This window comes from Engystomops pustulosus, chromosome 8 (assembly GCF_040894005.1).
Source record: "Engystomops pustulosus chromosome 8, aEngPut4.maternal, whole genome shotgun sequence".
NCBI lineage: Eukaryota > Metazoa > Chordata > Amphibia > Anura > Leptodactylidae > Engystomops > Engystomops pustulosus.
The window spans coordinates 68,351,372-68,367,679 of record NC_092418.1 but is presented as its reverse complement, the minus strand read 5'-3'; the positions used below and the strand labels follow the sequence as shown (position 1 = coordinate 68,367,679).

The 16,308-nt window shown below is 41.8% G+C and overlaps 1 protein-coding gene across 3 annotated transcripts in view; it reads right to left on the bottom strand.

Annotated features, from left to right (window-relative positions):
* The window catches only part of DYTN (dystrotelin), a 53,726-nt gene extending 38,237 nt beyond the window's left edge, over positions 1-15,489 (bottom strand). The window contains exons 1-2 of one of the 3 annotated variants that reach the window (XM_072121062.1): positions 14,813-15,489; positions 3,265-3,365 (exon numbers count right to left, since the gene is read on the bottom strand). In XM_072121062.1, coding sequence (XP_071977163.1) covers positions 3,265-3,365; positions 14,813-14,873 — 162 coding nt within the window. In that variant the 5' untranslated portion in view covers positions 14,874-15,489. Of the gene's footprint in view, positions 1-3,264; positions 3,366-13,495; positions 14,173-14,812 lie in introns of those variants that run through there. The other 2 variants (XM_072121063.1, XM_072121064.1) reach the window with 2 other exon arrangements.
* Between the last annotated feature and the right edge of the window lie 819 nt (positions 15,490-16,308).

Here is a 16,308-nt window from a genome sequence, read left to right as displayed (position 1 = left end):
CGCTGACAGGCTGACGCTTATTAAGATGAATAAAGCCTGGATTTCTCATAATTTCCAATCTCCACCAGGTGAAGGAAGCTCAACCTGAATAATTTATGCACTCCTCCTCCTCCTCATTTTCCTCCTTCTCCTCCTCTTTGTACACTAAAGCAGAGGAAACTGGCTATTTTTTGACAGGGCCCACTGGCTCTAGCTATAGTACTTTATGCATTTAATTTTTCTGGAGGGCCACCTACCCGGTCCTCTGTTTTAAACAATTTTTGGGAGTGTCACATACAGGCACTCAATCTATTAAATTTTTCTGGAGGGCCACCTACCTGCTCCTCTGGTTTGAAAACTTTTTTGGACTGCTACATACAGGCACTCAATCTATTTCATTTTTCTGGAGGGCCACCTACCTGCTCCTCTGGTTTGAAAACTTTTTTGGACTGCCACATACAGGCACTCAATCTATTTCATTTTTCTGGAGGGCCACCTACCTGCTCCTCTGGTTTGAAAACTTTTTTGGACTGCCACATACAGGCACTCAATCTATTTCATTTTTCTGGAGGGCCACCTACCTGCTCCTCTGGTTTGAAAACTTTTTTGGACTGCCACATACAGGCACTATCCAAATTAAATTGTCTCCATAGCAGCCTCCACATGTTGTCTCCATTGCTACCTCCAAAAGTCGTCCATATAGCTGCCTCCATACATCGTCCCCTTATCAAACGAGGTGTGTCAGGCAGAAATTTGGGTTGTTTTCATGGATTCCACATTAAAGTTGTTAACTTTGTCGCCACCCTGCTGTGTTATCCACAAAATATACTGGCAAACTTTTATCATTTACCAATATTATTTCAGCGCTTCTTGCGCATCTGTTTACATTCCCCTCACCCGCCATATCCTAAACTTATAAGAACGCTACTACACTTGATCTTATACAAAAGGTTCTTAGAAGTGCTGTTTGGGGAGTAGCCTAGAGACAGGGGCTTGGATTGGCGAAAGCTCGCCTGGCAGCGGAGCGCCAGCTCCATGCGCATCATGCGCTTCTTGCGCATCTGTTTACATTCCCCTCACCCGCCATATCCCAAACTTATAAGAACGCTACTACACTTAACTTGGTGCAGGCTGGGACCGAGTCTGACCCTGGGGCTGGTCATATACTGCCGACGCAAAGGATTGCGGGGCCTACCTCGGTCCAGGTCTCAAAGGCCTAGTATACCTCCTCCTCCTCCCACCCCTCCTCCATCTCCTCCTCCTCCGAATTACCATCCGTGGCCATGGCGCCATCAGTCGGTAGCTTTAGGCACAGCAGCAGTGCCGTCGCTAAGCGACAGCAGGCGGTGCTCAAACTGCTGAGCCTAGGCGATAAAAGGCACACCGCCCAAGAACTATTACAGGGCATTCCACATCAAACTTGTTAACTTTGTCGCCACCCTGCTGTGTAATCCACAAAATATACTGGCAAACTTTTATCATTTACCGATATTATTTCAGCGCTTCTTGCGCATCTGTTTACATTACCCTCACCCGCCATATCCCAAACTTATAAGAACGCTACTACACTTGATCTTATACAAAAGGTTCTTAGAAGTGCTGTTTGGGGAGTAGCCTAGAGACAGGGGCTTGGATTGGCGAAAGCTCGCCTGGCAGCGGAGCGCCAGCTCCATGCCAAGATCCAACTAACATAGTTTTAACTGCAGCACCTTTAATCTACTACTAGTTCACTGCCTCCATACATGGTCCCCTTATCAAACGAGCTGTGTCAGGCAGAATTTTGGGTTGTTTTCATGGCTTCCATGTTAACTTTGTCGCCACCCTGCTGTGTAATCCACAAAATATACTGGCAAACTTTTATCATGTACCGATATTATTTGAGCGCTTCTTGCTCACCTCCTTTGGTTCCTCTCTGCCACCCATTGGTTTGAAGCCTGAGTCCATTTAGGGTATGTCGCCATGCCACTCTCTAGCCTGCCGCTGCTGCCGCTGCCTCTGCATGCCGTCCCCTATAGTGTCAGGGTCAATTATTGGATGTTTTACATGCTATCTAGCTTCATTCTGTCACTCTGTCATGGCCATGCTGTTGCCTATAATTTTGGCATAATGGTGCGATTAAGCAGCCTCAGAGGCATCCATGCATGCTGCCCCTGCTGTTTCCTGTCCATTTCCGTGGTGTTTCCATCCTTTTCTGAGGTTCCCAGGTGTTTGGCCAAGCTTCCCTGTGCAGAGCCTTGGTCCCCTTGAAAAATGCTCGAGTCTCCCATTGACTTCAATGGGGCTCGTTATTCGAGACGAGCACTCGAGCATCGGGAAAAGTTCGTCTCGAATAACGAGTACCCGAGCATTTTAGTGCTCGCTCATCTCTAATAGCTAGCATTGAGTTAGCTAAAATTACATCTGTGTGAAAGGATACAAGGGATATAGAGGAGTATAATTTGATGGAAAATAACAATGTGATGACCCGTGTGCTATCTTCCTGATATGGAACATTTGCCTGTCAGTTGTATTATTTATGAGCTATTCTAATGCTTTTGCAATGCTCCTGTTTATTCTCACTTAGCTTGTCTTGAGTTACTTACGCAAAACCAAGAAGCCCTCCTACATTAAAAAGGGTATAAAATATAGATACGCAGAGGTCTTATCAGATCTCCGTGGATACAACTCCATTTGCTTGTGTCTACGTTATTTGGCCAATATATATTTAATTAATTAATTTCTGCCTTGTTCGAAATTGGAGTACTCTAACATCTGCAACGTAAGTGTGAAAGAGGCCTTACCCTTCAAAGTCAAATTCTTTTTGTCAGTTCATGTCATTCACCTGTTAAATTGAGAAAATTTATCTAAAACCACCTCAAAATTAATACTATGCAGTTGAGATGCAGTTTTAACAACAACATGTGAAAACACCCTTGAAGGAAGTGATGGTAATACATCTTTATGGTGTAAGGAAAATCCATGGAACGTATAATAAAAGATAACATGGTAAAACATAGGAATAATGATTAACAGCTGTAAAATATATGCTATTTTATTTATTGTTTTGAAACCTTTGAAAGCTGTAATCCATGACCATGGACCAACAGAGAAAAGTTGTAATTGCCTCTAAATTAAAGTAACATGAGATTTTTTTCTGAGCAGATTTTGTGGTAGATTTTTCATTGTCAAACACCTGTGATAGGTCATATGCACTAAAGCGCTATACCCAGAAAATATTTTACCAACAAAAAAAACCCAGGAAAGCACAACAAAGTTACATTACAGCTTAAAAGATAAGAGTTCTACCTGCAATGGTACAGTTTCTGTTGTCTCAGGGATGTGCATCTCTCCATACTTGCATTCCCCAGATGGTTCTATACAATCTTTCCCTGTGGGATTGATCATATCTAAAAAATAAGCAGCATCACATATAAAGAATTTTGGTAAGTGTGGATAAATTTAATAGCCACAATGAACAAAGTAGGGAACAACTGGTTGACATTCCCTTCTATGAGTATTTGGTCAGAACAGATGACAAACAGAGAAAGGCAGACACAAGCATAGTCAGGATAACTGGGTCAAAACCAAAATGGCTTCAGTAATTCTGTAGGAATTTCACAGCACTCCTATTTTTTCACCAAACTAGGGTCATCAAGATGGTGGCATGGTACAGATTTGTGAGGCAAAGACCAGTGCAGCATGACATGGATGTAATGTGAGGGGGAGAATGTGGGGTGTACTGTGAGTTGGATTTAATGTGGGTGCAGGGGGAGAATGTGAGGTGCAGTGTGACATGGATGTAATGTGGGGGTGCAGGATGACATGGATGTCATGTGGGGGTTCAGCGTGACATGGATGTAATGTGGGGTGCAGGGTTACATGGATGTAATGTGGGGTGCAGGGTGATGTGGATGTAATGTGGGGGTGCAGTGTGACATGGATGTCATGTGGGGGTTCAGCGTGACATGGATGTAATGTGAGGGGGAGAATGTGGGGTGCACTGTGAGTTGGATTTAATGTGGGTGCAGGGGGAGAATGTGAGGTGCAGTGTGACATGTATGTCATGTGGGGGTTCAGCGTGACATGGATGAAATGTGAGGTGCAGGTTAAAATGGGTGTAATGTGGGTTGCAGTGTGACATGGGTGTAATGTGGGGTTCAGGGTGACATGGGTGTAATGTGGGGTGCAGAGTGACATGAATGTAATGTGGGAGTGCAGGGGAGAGAATGTGGGGTGCAGTGTGACATGGATGTAATGTTAGGTGAAGCGTGATATGGATGTTATGTGTGGGTGCAGCATAACATGGATGTAATTTGGGATGCTGCATGACATGGATCTAATGTTGGGGTGACATGGATGTAATGTGGGGTGCTGGATGACATGGATGTTATGTTGGGTGCAGCATGACATGGATGTAATGTGGGGGTGCAGGGTGACATGGGTGTAATGTGGGGTGCAGTGTGACATGGATGTAATGTGGGGCTACAGGGTAACATGGATGTAGTGTGAATGTGAAGTGCAGGGGGGAGAGCTGCTGTGTGGGTGGGCGGCACAGTGAAGAAAAGGGGTTCAACCCGGTGGGTGCAAGCTACGGCGTGTCTGATCCAAGACCGCTGCATTCAACAGTAAATCAAAGAAGTAGCAGCACTCCGTGTCCAATTCAAGGGTGTTTATTCACCAAGTGACAGTATAGCAACGTTTCATCTAACTCAATGTAGCCACTGCTTGATAATGGCTACATTGAGTTAGCTGAAAGTTGCTATACTGTCACTTGGTGAATAAACACCCTTGAATTGGAGACGGAGTGCTGCTACTTCTTTGATTTACTGTTAAGTGCAGGGGGGAGAATGTAGGGTGCAGCGTGACATTGATGTAATATGGGGGGGTGCAGTGTGACATGGATGTAATGATAGGTAAAGCATGACATTGATGTTATGTGTGGGTGCAGCATGACATGGATGTTATGTGGGGTGCAGCATGACATGGCTGTAATGTGAGGGTGCAGCATGACATGGATGTAATGTAGGGTACAGGGTGACATGTATGTCATGTGGGAGTGCAGCGTGACATGAATGTAATGTGGTGATGCAGTGTGTGTCAGGGAACATGCGGCGCAGGCATAATATTTTCAAGCCGAAACATCCTCCATTTAGAAGAAGTAGAAGAAAGAAAAATCCTTCAACCAAAGATGTCATGTGTGAGTTGCTGGAATTGCAGTAAATGCTGGTGTTCAGTGGCGTACCGACCGCGGTCGCAGTGGTCGCCATTGAGACCAGGCCCATAGGACGGGGGGGGAGGGGGGAGGCATGGCGACCATCTCAATGGCGACCACGATCGGTACACCACTGGCAGTCGGGCAGGGGCCTCCGTCCGACTCCATGAACTAGGATGCACCCCTTCCTGTCTGGCCGCGGGCGGAAGAAAGAAGATGCGGGACCCGCTGACAGAGGTGAGTACAGGGTTTTTATTTTAAATCAATCAGTTGTAAAAGGGGCTTATTGTATAAAATCATTAATTTGATGTGATAATTTATTAAGGGGGGAGCAGAATATGTAATAATTAATTGTGTGGGGGGCATAATATGTAATAATTCATTGTGGGGGGAGAAAATACACAATAATTCATTGTGGGGGGAGAGAATATTAAATAATTCATTACGGGCGACATAATATGTGATAATTAATTGTTGGGGGACAGAATATGATATAATTAATTGTGGGAGGCAGAACATGTAATTCATTGTGGGGGGCAGAATATGTAATTCATTATGGGGGGCAGAATATGTAATTCATTATGGGGGGCAGAATATGTAGTAATTCATTGTGGGGGGGGGGCAGAATATGTCATATTTCATTGTGGGGGGAGAGAATATTAAATAATCACTGAATTGTCGGTTACCAGAAAGGGTTTGAAGTTTTTTTTTTTTTATTAATTGGGGGCCCCATTAGGAATTTTGTCCCTGTGCCCAGTGGACTCTAGTTATGCCACTGCTGGTGTTATCTCACACTATCCACTCAACAAACACCACTTTGGTCCTGTGGTCCTTTTTTCATGAACTTATACAAGTCTGTGTGTATGTGTGTGTATATATATATATATATATATATATATATATATATATATATATATATATATATATATATATACTAATAACTGCTCATGGCTATAACAAAAAAGAATAGGTTAACAAAATATATTTAATATGTATGTATATCTCTCTCTGACTGAATGTCTCTGTCTCTGTCTTTGTTTCCGACTGTCTCTGTGACCGTTACTGTCTCTAAGTGTCTTTGACTGTCTATGTCCATCTGTCTCTGACCGTCCCTGTTCCTGACCGTCTCTGTTTCTGAATGCCTGTCTCTGATGGTCTCTGCGGTCTCTGAACATTTCTATCACTGAGTGATATCTCTGAAGGGACTCTGTCTCCGATTTTCTCTGACTGTAATTGATTGTCTCTGTCTCCAACTTTCTCTGTCTGTTTCTGCCTCTGACTGTCTGTCTCTGACTGTGACTGTCTCTGTCTCTGGGGAGATTTATCAGAAGTATCACTAGAACTGTTCTATATGCCCATGGCAACAAATGAGAGCTCAAGTTTCCCCACATCTTTTTATAAAATTACAGCTGATATCTGATTGGTTTTCATGGGCAACTGGAACAGTTTTTACCTCAGACATTTCTGATAAATATCCCCCTATCTCTGTATCCCTATCAATTTTACCACACACATGGCGCTGCCTGGGATAGAAAAAAACTTTTCTTAGCGATAACAAAATAAAATGGGTTAACAAAAAATATTTTATATTTAACTCACTGTGTCTCTCTGACTGTCACTGACTTCTCTTTCAGTGACATTCACTGACCATCTCTGACATTCTCTGTCTTTGACCATCTCTTCGAGTGACTGTCTCTGACTGTCTCTTAGAGTGTAAGGAGATATAAAGGCAAACAAGGGAAGACTGGGTAGAGCTCATAGAGTAGTAGTTTTAGTTGAACATGGCTGGTGATGACACAGATACACAAATGGACTGAGGCTCACCGGATGGGGTTGTGCTGTATTAGGCACAACGCCAATTATTGCTCAGTAGAATGAATGGAGGTGCTGCCTTCAGACAGTGGAAATCGAGACACAGTTGCTAGGGCGGTCAGGATCGTATGAAGTATGAAGAAGTAGCTTGGATGCTGTCTGCTACGGCGCACACACAGAGTCAGAGTAAAACGTCATATAGGATAATGGTTAACATTTATTGGAAATCTCAGAACACAATGGGGCAGATTTATCAAGCAGTCTGAAAGTCAGAATATTTCCAATTGCCCATGGCAACCAATCACAGCTTCCCTTTAAAATATTCATGAACACTGGTGAAATGAAAGCTGAGCTGTGATTGGTTGCCATGGGCAACTGGAAATATTCTGACTTTCAGACTGCTTGATAAATCTGCCCCAATGTGTTTTGGAGTATCGAAGAGAGAAGAAAGAGTAATAGAGTCATGTCTTACCTGTAGCCTGGGAGGAACGAGTTCTATCCCAGTGGCTAACAGGAGGCTCAGGGACGCCAGGGTTAAAAAGATAATGCGGGAGGTGGAGCTTGCGCTAATGGTTGGCGCGTGCTCAGTGGGTCCGGGAACCAACAGCATGTTTGGGAAGATGTAATTCAAAGATGTGGAGAACAGATTTAGTCTCATTGAGTGGAAAACATACAGGGAAGGGATGACAGAGGGGGATGATTTTTGGTAATGGAAACCAATGGTGGGGGCATCTTGGAGGTGAGGATGTTTTATATGACAGATTGTCTTAAAAGTGGTTTTCTAGGGATTCATTAAGGCCGTGTGGAATAAGGCAATTAATTTTAAAGATCCAGAATGTCTCCCTTTGGCACTGTTTTATGAAGCGGTCATTTCCATCAGGAATCTGTTCAATGGGTGTTATTGAGTAAGAAGTGAAGTCTTTCTGATGGTGTGTGAGTCCGTGTCTTGAGACACTATGTTTAATATAGCCGTTGGTGGTATTGCTTCTGTGGCTGTTCATGCGGGATTTAAGCTGTTGCTGGGTACGGCCAACATATTGGAGACCGCAAGGACATTCCAACAGGTATATAACATACATCGAAGAGCAGTTCATAAAGCTCTTGATGTTAAAAACCTTGTTTGTGGTGTTACTTTTAAAGGTTCTTGATTTGTTGATGATGTTTGAGCAGCACTTGCATCCAGCTTGGCCACATTTAAAGCTCCCAGTGAGTTCCGGAAGGATGGAGCTTCTTTGATTGATTTCTGATGTGATGTTGTGCAATTTAGTGGGGCCAGATGGTTCTTAAGTGTTTTGGCTCGCCTGTAAATTACGTTGGTTTTTTTTTTTGAAAGACTGCGGGATAGGTATGGATCATTTAATAGCACTGGCCAATGTTTCTCCAGTATTCTTTTGATGAAATTATGTTTGCTATTGTAGGTGGTGATAAAGTTGATCTTAAAATCATTTTTATGGAGGTCCGTTGATTGTTTGGTTTTAGAGGGAAGGAGACATTCAGATTATGTAAGTTTTTTGGAGTATTCCGGTGCAGAGTTAACAACTTCTCTAGGGAAACCCTTGTCATGAAATCTGCTGGAAAGGATTTTTCTCTGTTCGATAAACGTCTTCGTTTCTGAACAATTTTTGCATATATGGCGGAATTGGCTATACGGAATATTCCTTTTCCATTTGGTATGGTGATTGCTCTTGAAATGCAGAAAGCTATTAGTGTCGACTTTCTGAAAATATGTTTATGTTTGGATTTTCCCTTCAACCGATTTCACGACTGGAGGAGTTCAGGGTAAATACCAAGCCCCAATCGTTGGTGTTGATAGTACTAACAAAGGATTGAATGCTTTCCATTGGGCCGTCCCAGATCAGTAGAAGATCATCGATATATCTTCTGTAGAGAACAACATGTTCCTTCCATTTGGGATTGTTCTGGATGGAGTTGTTCTCGAATTCTCCCATATAAAGGTTTGCGAAACTGGAGGCAAACCTGGTCCCCATGGCCGTTCCACGGGTCTGTCTGTAGATATTGTTTTGGAAAGTAAAAATGTTGTGCGTTAGTATGAATTTGGCGTCAAGAATGAAAAGTTTCTGCTTGTTTGCATAGTAGGATCACGGATCATGGGGGATATTTGAGTACAGCGCTGAAACGTCAAGTGTAACCTACTGATATGTGGGCATCCAGTAGATGTCTTTTAGTGCTAAAATGACACTTGTAGAATCTTTCAGATATGAGTCTAAAAATACCACATATCTCTGGAGGTTGATGTCCACATAGTGTGACAAGTTGCAGGAGATCGAGGAAATGCCTGAGATAATGGGTCTTCCGGGTGGGTTAATGGGATCTCTTAGGGTCTCTTAGAGTGACTGTCTCTTTAAGTGACTGTCACTGACCATCTCTTTGAGTGACTGTCTCTGACCTACTTGTTGAGTGACTTTCTCTGTCTCTTTCAGTGACTGTCTCTGGCCATCTCTTTCAGTGACTGTCTCTGACCATCTATTTCAATGACTGTCTCTGTTCGTCTATTACAGTGACTGTCTCTGACCATCTCTTTAGGTTTCTGTCTCTGGTAGTCACTTTGTCTATTGGGGGATCTATCTGAAGTTTGGCCACTCTTTGAGTCACTGTTTCTCACCCTCTCTGACCATCTTTGAGTGACTGTCTCTGACCATCTCTTTGAGTGGCTGCCTCTGACCCACTCATTGAGTGACTGCCTCTGACCCACTCATTGAGTGACTGTCTCTGACCTAGTGCAGAGTGTGAACACAACTGGAGGCTGCATTCTCCCTGAGAAAAGGGGAACAGGAGTCAGATGTACCCCCATCACGCCACTATGGACATGACGGGGATACACGAGCGCCGTATTTGCTTGATGGGACAACCCCTTTAATCATGATGACTAACAATGTCACACATGCTGCTACTAATAAAATGTATTTACATGTAATGAAGTATTTTGCACACTGCGTTTCAAAATACAATGCAAATGCATCATGTGAACACAGACTGAAGCAGTTTTTGAATCTAATGTTTACAGTGAATCATTGGAGAGACACCTCCTGGGTCCAGCACTGATCTCTTCTAGTCACATGATGGGGTCTATGGGCAGAGGCGTTAGCTTGGTGGCTCCAATAGGGGTGTAAGCACTGAGAGTGCCAAGGGTGGCATTAACACTAAATACGGCCCCTGCCCGGTGTACACAATTTCAGTTCCCCCCAGGATCCAACCCTTAATCTTGGTCGTCAGGCAGCTAGGCTCTGGTCGGGCAGGGCACATTGTTCTCCTGTCTGACGCTACTCTGAGCTCCTCTCTGAATCTGTCCCCATTACATTCCAAGTTTATCTAGCACACACAGAGACATCCTGTTGGTAAGCAGCTTGAGGAGAGTAAAGCTACAAGCTAGAGACATAAGATATGATCTTTATCCAAGGGAGGGGAAGGGAGGTACTGCAGAGCTAAAAGTGTATGTTATGGTTGTGATAGCAGAGATTATCTCATCATCTCTCCTCTGTGATCTTTCTCATTTCTCAATGTCAGCTTCTGAATATTCACTAGTAGCTAAGTGCATAGAAACCCCGACCCTGATTATCTAAGCATATTGTCAGCTCACAGCATCTTACAGCACTAGAGGGATCATAAGGTGTCTGCTTAGATAGTCTCTGCCCACAGTTTTACACTGACCATCACTGAGTAAAACTGAGAAAAATTGGAAAGGAATTATCTTTATTGTATAAACATTACTAGGGGATTGAAATTAGAAAATTGTCTTTCATGGACAAACCCACTTATGAGGGCCAAACTAACATATTAATGATGAATTTAGAAAATTTCATATAAAACCTTCATTTTGTTTTTAATTCTGTAAAATGAAAAGGTAGATCCGTGGACATGTTCCTCTAATCTAGTGTAACCCTATGCTTTATTAGTTATGGCTAGATTCATGGGAACGTATTCCATATCTGGACGGGCATTAGAGGAATCAGCCACCTTATTAGGTAGATCCGTGAAGGTAGGTTTCCTTTAAATAGTTCCTTTTAAGAGTTTGAGGGGTAATGCTATTAGAAAGGGGGGAATTTGTAGAAATAAATTGGTACCTAAAATAATTAATTCTAAAATTTTCTTGAAAATTTTAAAAAATGCTGTTCAATTTGTATTTAGGTAATTTTTTCAAAATGTTTGCCAAATTCTCCTTTTTCATAAATAAATGCAAACTATATCTACAAAAATTGCCACTAACTTGAAGTACAACATGTCACAAAATAACAATCTTAAAACCAATTGAGTACTGGATAGTGTCATATGGCAGTTTTTGAAAAATAAGGCTTGGTCATCAAGGCACAAATGGACTTTGTCCCTAAGGGGTTAAAGGAAATCTACCACACGGATGCAATACTTTACACCAAGCACACTGGTGTGTGTGCACTGAAACAGGATCTGATCTTCTAATGGCCTCATTTTGGTGAAAATTATCTTTTAAGGGGGTTTATGTGATGTAGACTGGAGCCCCTTGTGGCTCATTTGCATACCTTTACTAGGCAATTTATCAAGGCCATCAAGGCCATTAAAAGATAAACGATAAACACACCAGCATGTACAATACTGCATACAGAATAAGCAATTTAACTGATATTGGAGTGTTTTTTTTTTTCTTGCACCACATATTGGACACTGAAGTGGTGTTTCCTAGAAAAAATGATCACAATGATCCTTTGTGTATTAATTATTTGAAAGCATCTCTGTAGAAAACTGCATTTTTCACTAACCACCGGCCATTGAGTTTTAATTCTGTTTGAACACATGTGGGATCAAAATGCTCAATTTAATTTTTGATAGATTCAATGGGTGTAGTATTTTCTTAAATGGGGTCACTTGGTGCTACTTCCTTTCTGTGACATGACATGTACGTAGCCTACAGACACATGGAGTGAATGTGCAAGTTTTAGGCTACATTCACACGACCGTATGGGGGGCGTATATATATACGGTCGATATACGTCCCCCATAGACGGCAACGGGCCCGCGGCGCCCTACGGGAGCGGTATGGTGCAGCACACGTGCGGCACCGTACCGCTTCGTATCCGGGAAAAAGATAGGACATGTCCTATCTTTTCCAGTAATACGGCGCCGTGCGCCATACATCCCTATGGAGAGGGGCGGGGGTAAGCTGCGCTCACCTCCTCCTCTTCTCCCCGCGTGCTGCCGTTGCCCGCTACAGTACGGTACGGCGGGCAACGGCAGAGTGCATGCAACCTTAGGTCTAAATGAATGTATTAACAAAAAAAAACTAAAAATGTTTTTTCTAAATTTCTCCTCCATTTATTTTCAGTCCTTGTGCGACACTGAAAGATTTAACAAACTTCCTTAGAAGTTTATTTTAAATACTGTTGGGGTAAAAATGGAGTCATCTATAGGGGTTTTCTATAATAAAAATTTGAAGAAAATGTAAATGTCATATGATATTAGAATGCAGTAGCAATTTTGTTTCATGTTTTTCGCTAAGGGCAGATCACAATCAACATAGTGATGCACATTCAGCAAATGTCTGTAGTAGAAAAGAAAACTATTGTCAAGATAAGGAAGAGGTGCAAGCCCTGCCTACTTTCCAGGCCCTGTGATAAACCACCACTCTACTGTAGATATATGTACAGAACAAATTACAAACTAACAGAGAGGCAGACAGACAGACACAAGTGTAGTGGAGAGAGATACAAAAGACGAGACCTGTAAATTTGATTTGATTTTGATTAAAGTGCAGTTGAGTCCCCAAGAACCCCTCTTATCAAGTTTTTTGGACGCTCAACCATCGGTTTCTATGTTTTGGTTGACATTCGGTGGCTGCATACTTTTAACTGTGAATTTTTGGCTGTAATGGTGCTCACGGGGTCTCCTTCATCAGATCTAAAATCAATATTTTCTTTAAATGTAAAATGATTGTTTTTAGATCTGATGGAGACAGTTTGTTATCTAACAAATAAACGTATCCAAAAATTACCTAATTCTGACATTATCTACCCTATTGATAACCACCTTCTCTGTGAGCGACGTTTCAGTCAGTGCTTCCCAGTTCAAATTGTAGACACAAGTGTAGTTGGGGAACTCAGGGCAAAAACAAGATGTCAGCACAGAGTTGTGAGGCAAAGAATAGTCAAACAAAGAAAATGTCAGAGTACACATCAATAAGCACAATAGAGAGAGTAATACTACAGTGGCAAGAGACGAGTATAACATATGGAGTCCCTGGGTGCTACGTGGCCACGGATTTGTCCGGCCGCCCATCACTCAATTTGACACAGTCAACTCCATGATGAGCAAAAAGAATGCTCTGCTCTCAGTAGAGATATACTCAGATGATCCAGCCAAAAATGTAGTTCTGACATCTACAAACAAAGTGCTATGTGTAAAAATATACATGATTTTCATGCAATATCAGCATTAATGAGCACATTATTTTCTACTATTCTTAACCTGTCGCTCAGTGTCTGCCTTCCGCAGTTTCCCTTGCAATGTGATATCACAATGTCTTACCTTCATTTAGGTGTTCGGTGTCTTCTTGATGATAAAAACAAATGAACAGAACAAAATAAAATGATGATGCCTGTATTTTTCAAATAACAGGTCCCTGAATATTACATTCTGCAGGCTGGAGGAAAGCTTGTGTACGATACTTCAGTATGGTCTGGAAACGAGCTTAATGAAGAGGTGCATTAATTAGTAATACACAGCTTCAATAATTAACGTAGCTTCTTTCATCTTCATTTCAATAGAGAATATCAACCTCTACCGCCATGTTATTTCACTTCAACAAAGTAATACACAGCAATTTCGGGTTGCTGTAGAAACCAAGTATCACCATAGAAACACAAAGCAAATAGAAAGCCTCATGTATGAGCCTGGAATTACAAACCCTTAATTACAAAATGAGAGACCCCTGTAAAAGTAACAGAGGGGGCGTGATGATGTCAGGGTTACTAAAATGAAGCTGACCATGTTGGAGTGTGGAGTCTTATAGCCATGGATGCTCTACTAGGGGGATTCTGGGAAAATAGGCAGGATATAAGGAAAACCAGGCCTCTTGTTAAGGCTTCCTTGACATCAAGCATTCAAGTATTTTGAATAAGGAAGGCTATCACTACATTTTGCAACAAATTTTCCAAAAAATTGGAAAAAACACAGCATCTTAGGTATATTACGTATAAGACAAAAAAATCTTTATTGGAAAAAAGTAATATAACACAATGCACCAGCAACAATACAATATAAAAACTACAGAGAGTGCCACATAATAGTAAGTTTATAAAACCAATGGAACGAATGAAGACTGGTAAGTATAACCTATTGGTAAGGCTCCCCTTGAAAAAGCCAAGTGCGAAACACATGTCGGGGTGTACAGCGTGTGCCTTTTCACTGGTATAGGTAACATTATTGATTTCGTGTGAGGGATATTATTCCTCTGTATGTAACTCATACTTAGGTTGTGACTGTCAATAGGTTATACTTACCAGTCTTCATTCGTTCCATTGGTTTTATAAACTTACTATTATGTGGCACTCTGTTGTTTTTATATTGTATTGTTGCTGGTGCATTGTGTTATATTACTTTTTTCCAATAAAGATTTTTTTGTCTTATACGTAAGATCGGCCAGGATTTCAACACACCAATGCCTTATGCATCAGATTAGAAAAGCCATGAGGCCTCCCCCAAACATTGAGAAATGAGTCTGGATTCTAACTACCTGCCTCAGCCACTATTCTGATGCTGCCACCCGCCTGTTGCCACACATCTGCTGCAAGTTGCTCCATCTGCCTCCCACCATCTTTTCCAGGGACTGGATTTGTCACTCACCTCCACACTCTGTCATTGTACCACTTTCTGACCTCCTGCTGGCACTTTCTGTCACCTCCATGTTTGGTTTTCCGCTTCATTTCATCTGTCAGAAGGAATGAAAAGCTTCAGGATTGAAAGCTAAAAGCAGGAGTGGATACACAACACAGAGGACATGCAAATATCGCATTTACTGGTCATCTCTGTTCTGGATCCATTTGCTAACCGATTGAAAGCGGACACTGACGGATGAAAAGAAGGGCAAAATGATCAGGGACATCAATGCAAAATTACTGCCGACACCCTCGCCACTCTTTTGGGGGGTTTCTACATGTTTCAGCGTTTAACAGAACAGGTTCTTTCGTAATCTATGGAATCATCTGATGTCAATGTAAAAAGAGTGCACTCTTTGATGTTATAGTGGGATCTTGGCCCTCAGCTCGGTCCTTTCGAGCTGGTACAGACGTTACCTTGTCAGGCTGCGTTCCCGCTTTGCTTATTTGGTGAAGTTGGCCTATGTAAGTGCCCATGCAATTAAAGAGTGAAGCGATTCTAAGAGCCGCGGCTGTCATGTGCGTGTCATACTAAGACACAACATTGTTTGAAGACCAAACCATTCTCCCTATGCATATTTAAAGGGGTATTCTCATCTGGGCATTCACATTTAATTTAATTCATTTGCCATATGCAAACATTTCTTCAATTGGATGTTATTAAAAAAAATGTTCCTGTGTGAAGATAATTTCTCATAAATGTAGTCATGTAGTCCCTTAGAAACGAGATAGCTTCCCCGGATACGACCACGTCACACTCTGGCAGCGGTGGCCAGACATGCGCTAATGAGCTCTGCCTGACCACCTGGATTCAGCGATCATTACCACAGGGCGGCTGTAGGACCTGCAATAACTCTCAGACATTTAATATTCATAAACTTTTTGTTTCTTTGTGCAATCTCTCCAGCAGACGTGGCCGTAACCAAGGACACAGTCTTGTTTCTAAGGGATCATATGACTACATTTATGATAAATTATCTTCACACAGGAACATTTTTTTTAATAACATCTAATTGAAGAAATGTTTGTATATGGCAGATTAATTAATAATCATAATTTATTAAATTAATTATTATATAATCAAGGTGGGCTGTAAATAATATACGGTAATTTGTGGGTAAAGCATTATATGGGAAGGGGCTGTATATAATATAAATATAGGAGGGGGCTGTATTTAAAAGGGAGGGGGGTTATATGGGGTACTGTATGTAATTTAAATGAGTGGGGGCACGATTCCAATTTACGCCTCGGGTAGCAAATACCCTAGAATCGCCCTGAGGGTATGTGTATATGTATATTGGTTGTACTGTCTGAGTATGATATGTATATATGGTAGCACACAAGCTGTAGAAAGTGATCTAGTGTCAGCATTTCTGTTCATAAACTTGCATAAAGTAGTACAAGAATACTTTTAAATACTTATAAATGTTATTTCCCTTTAATTTTACTTTAAAATCACAGATA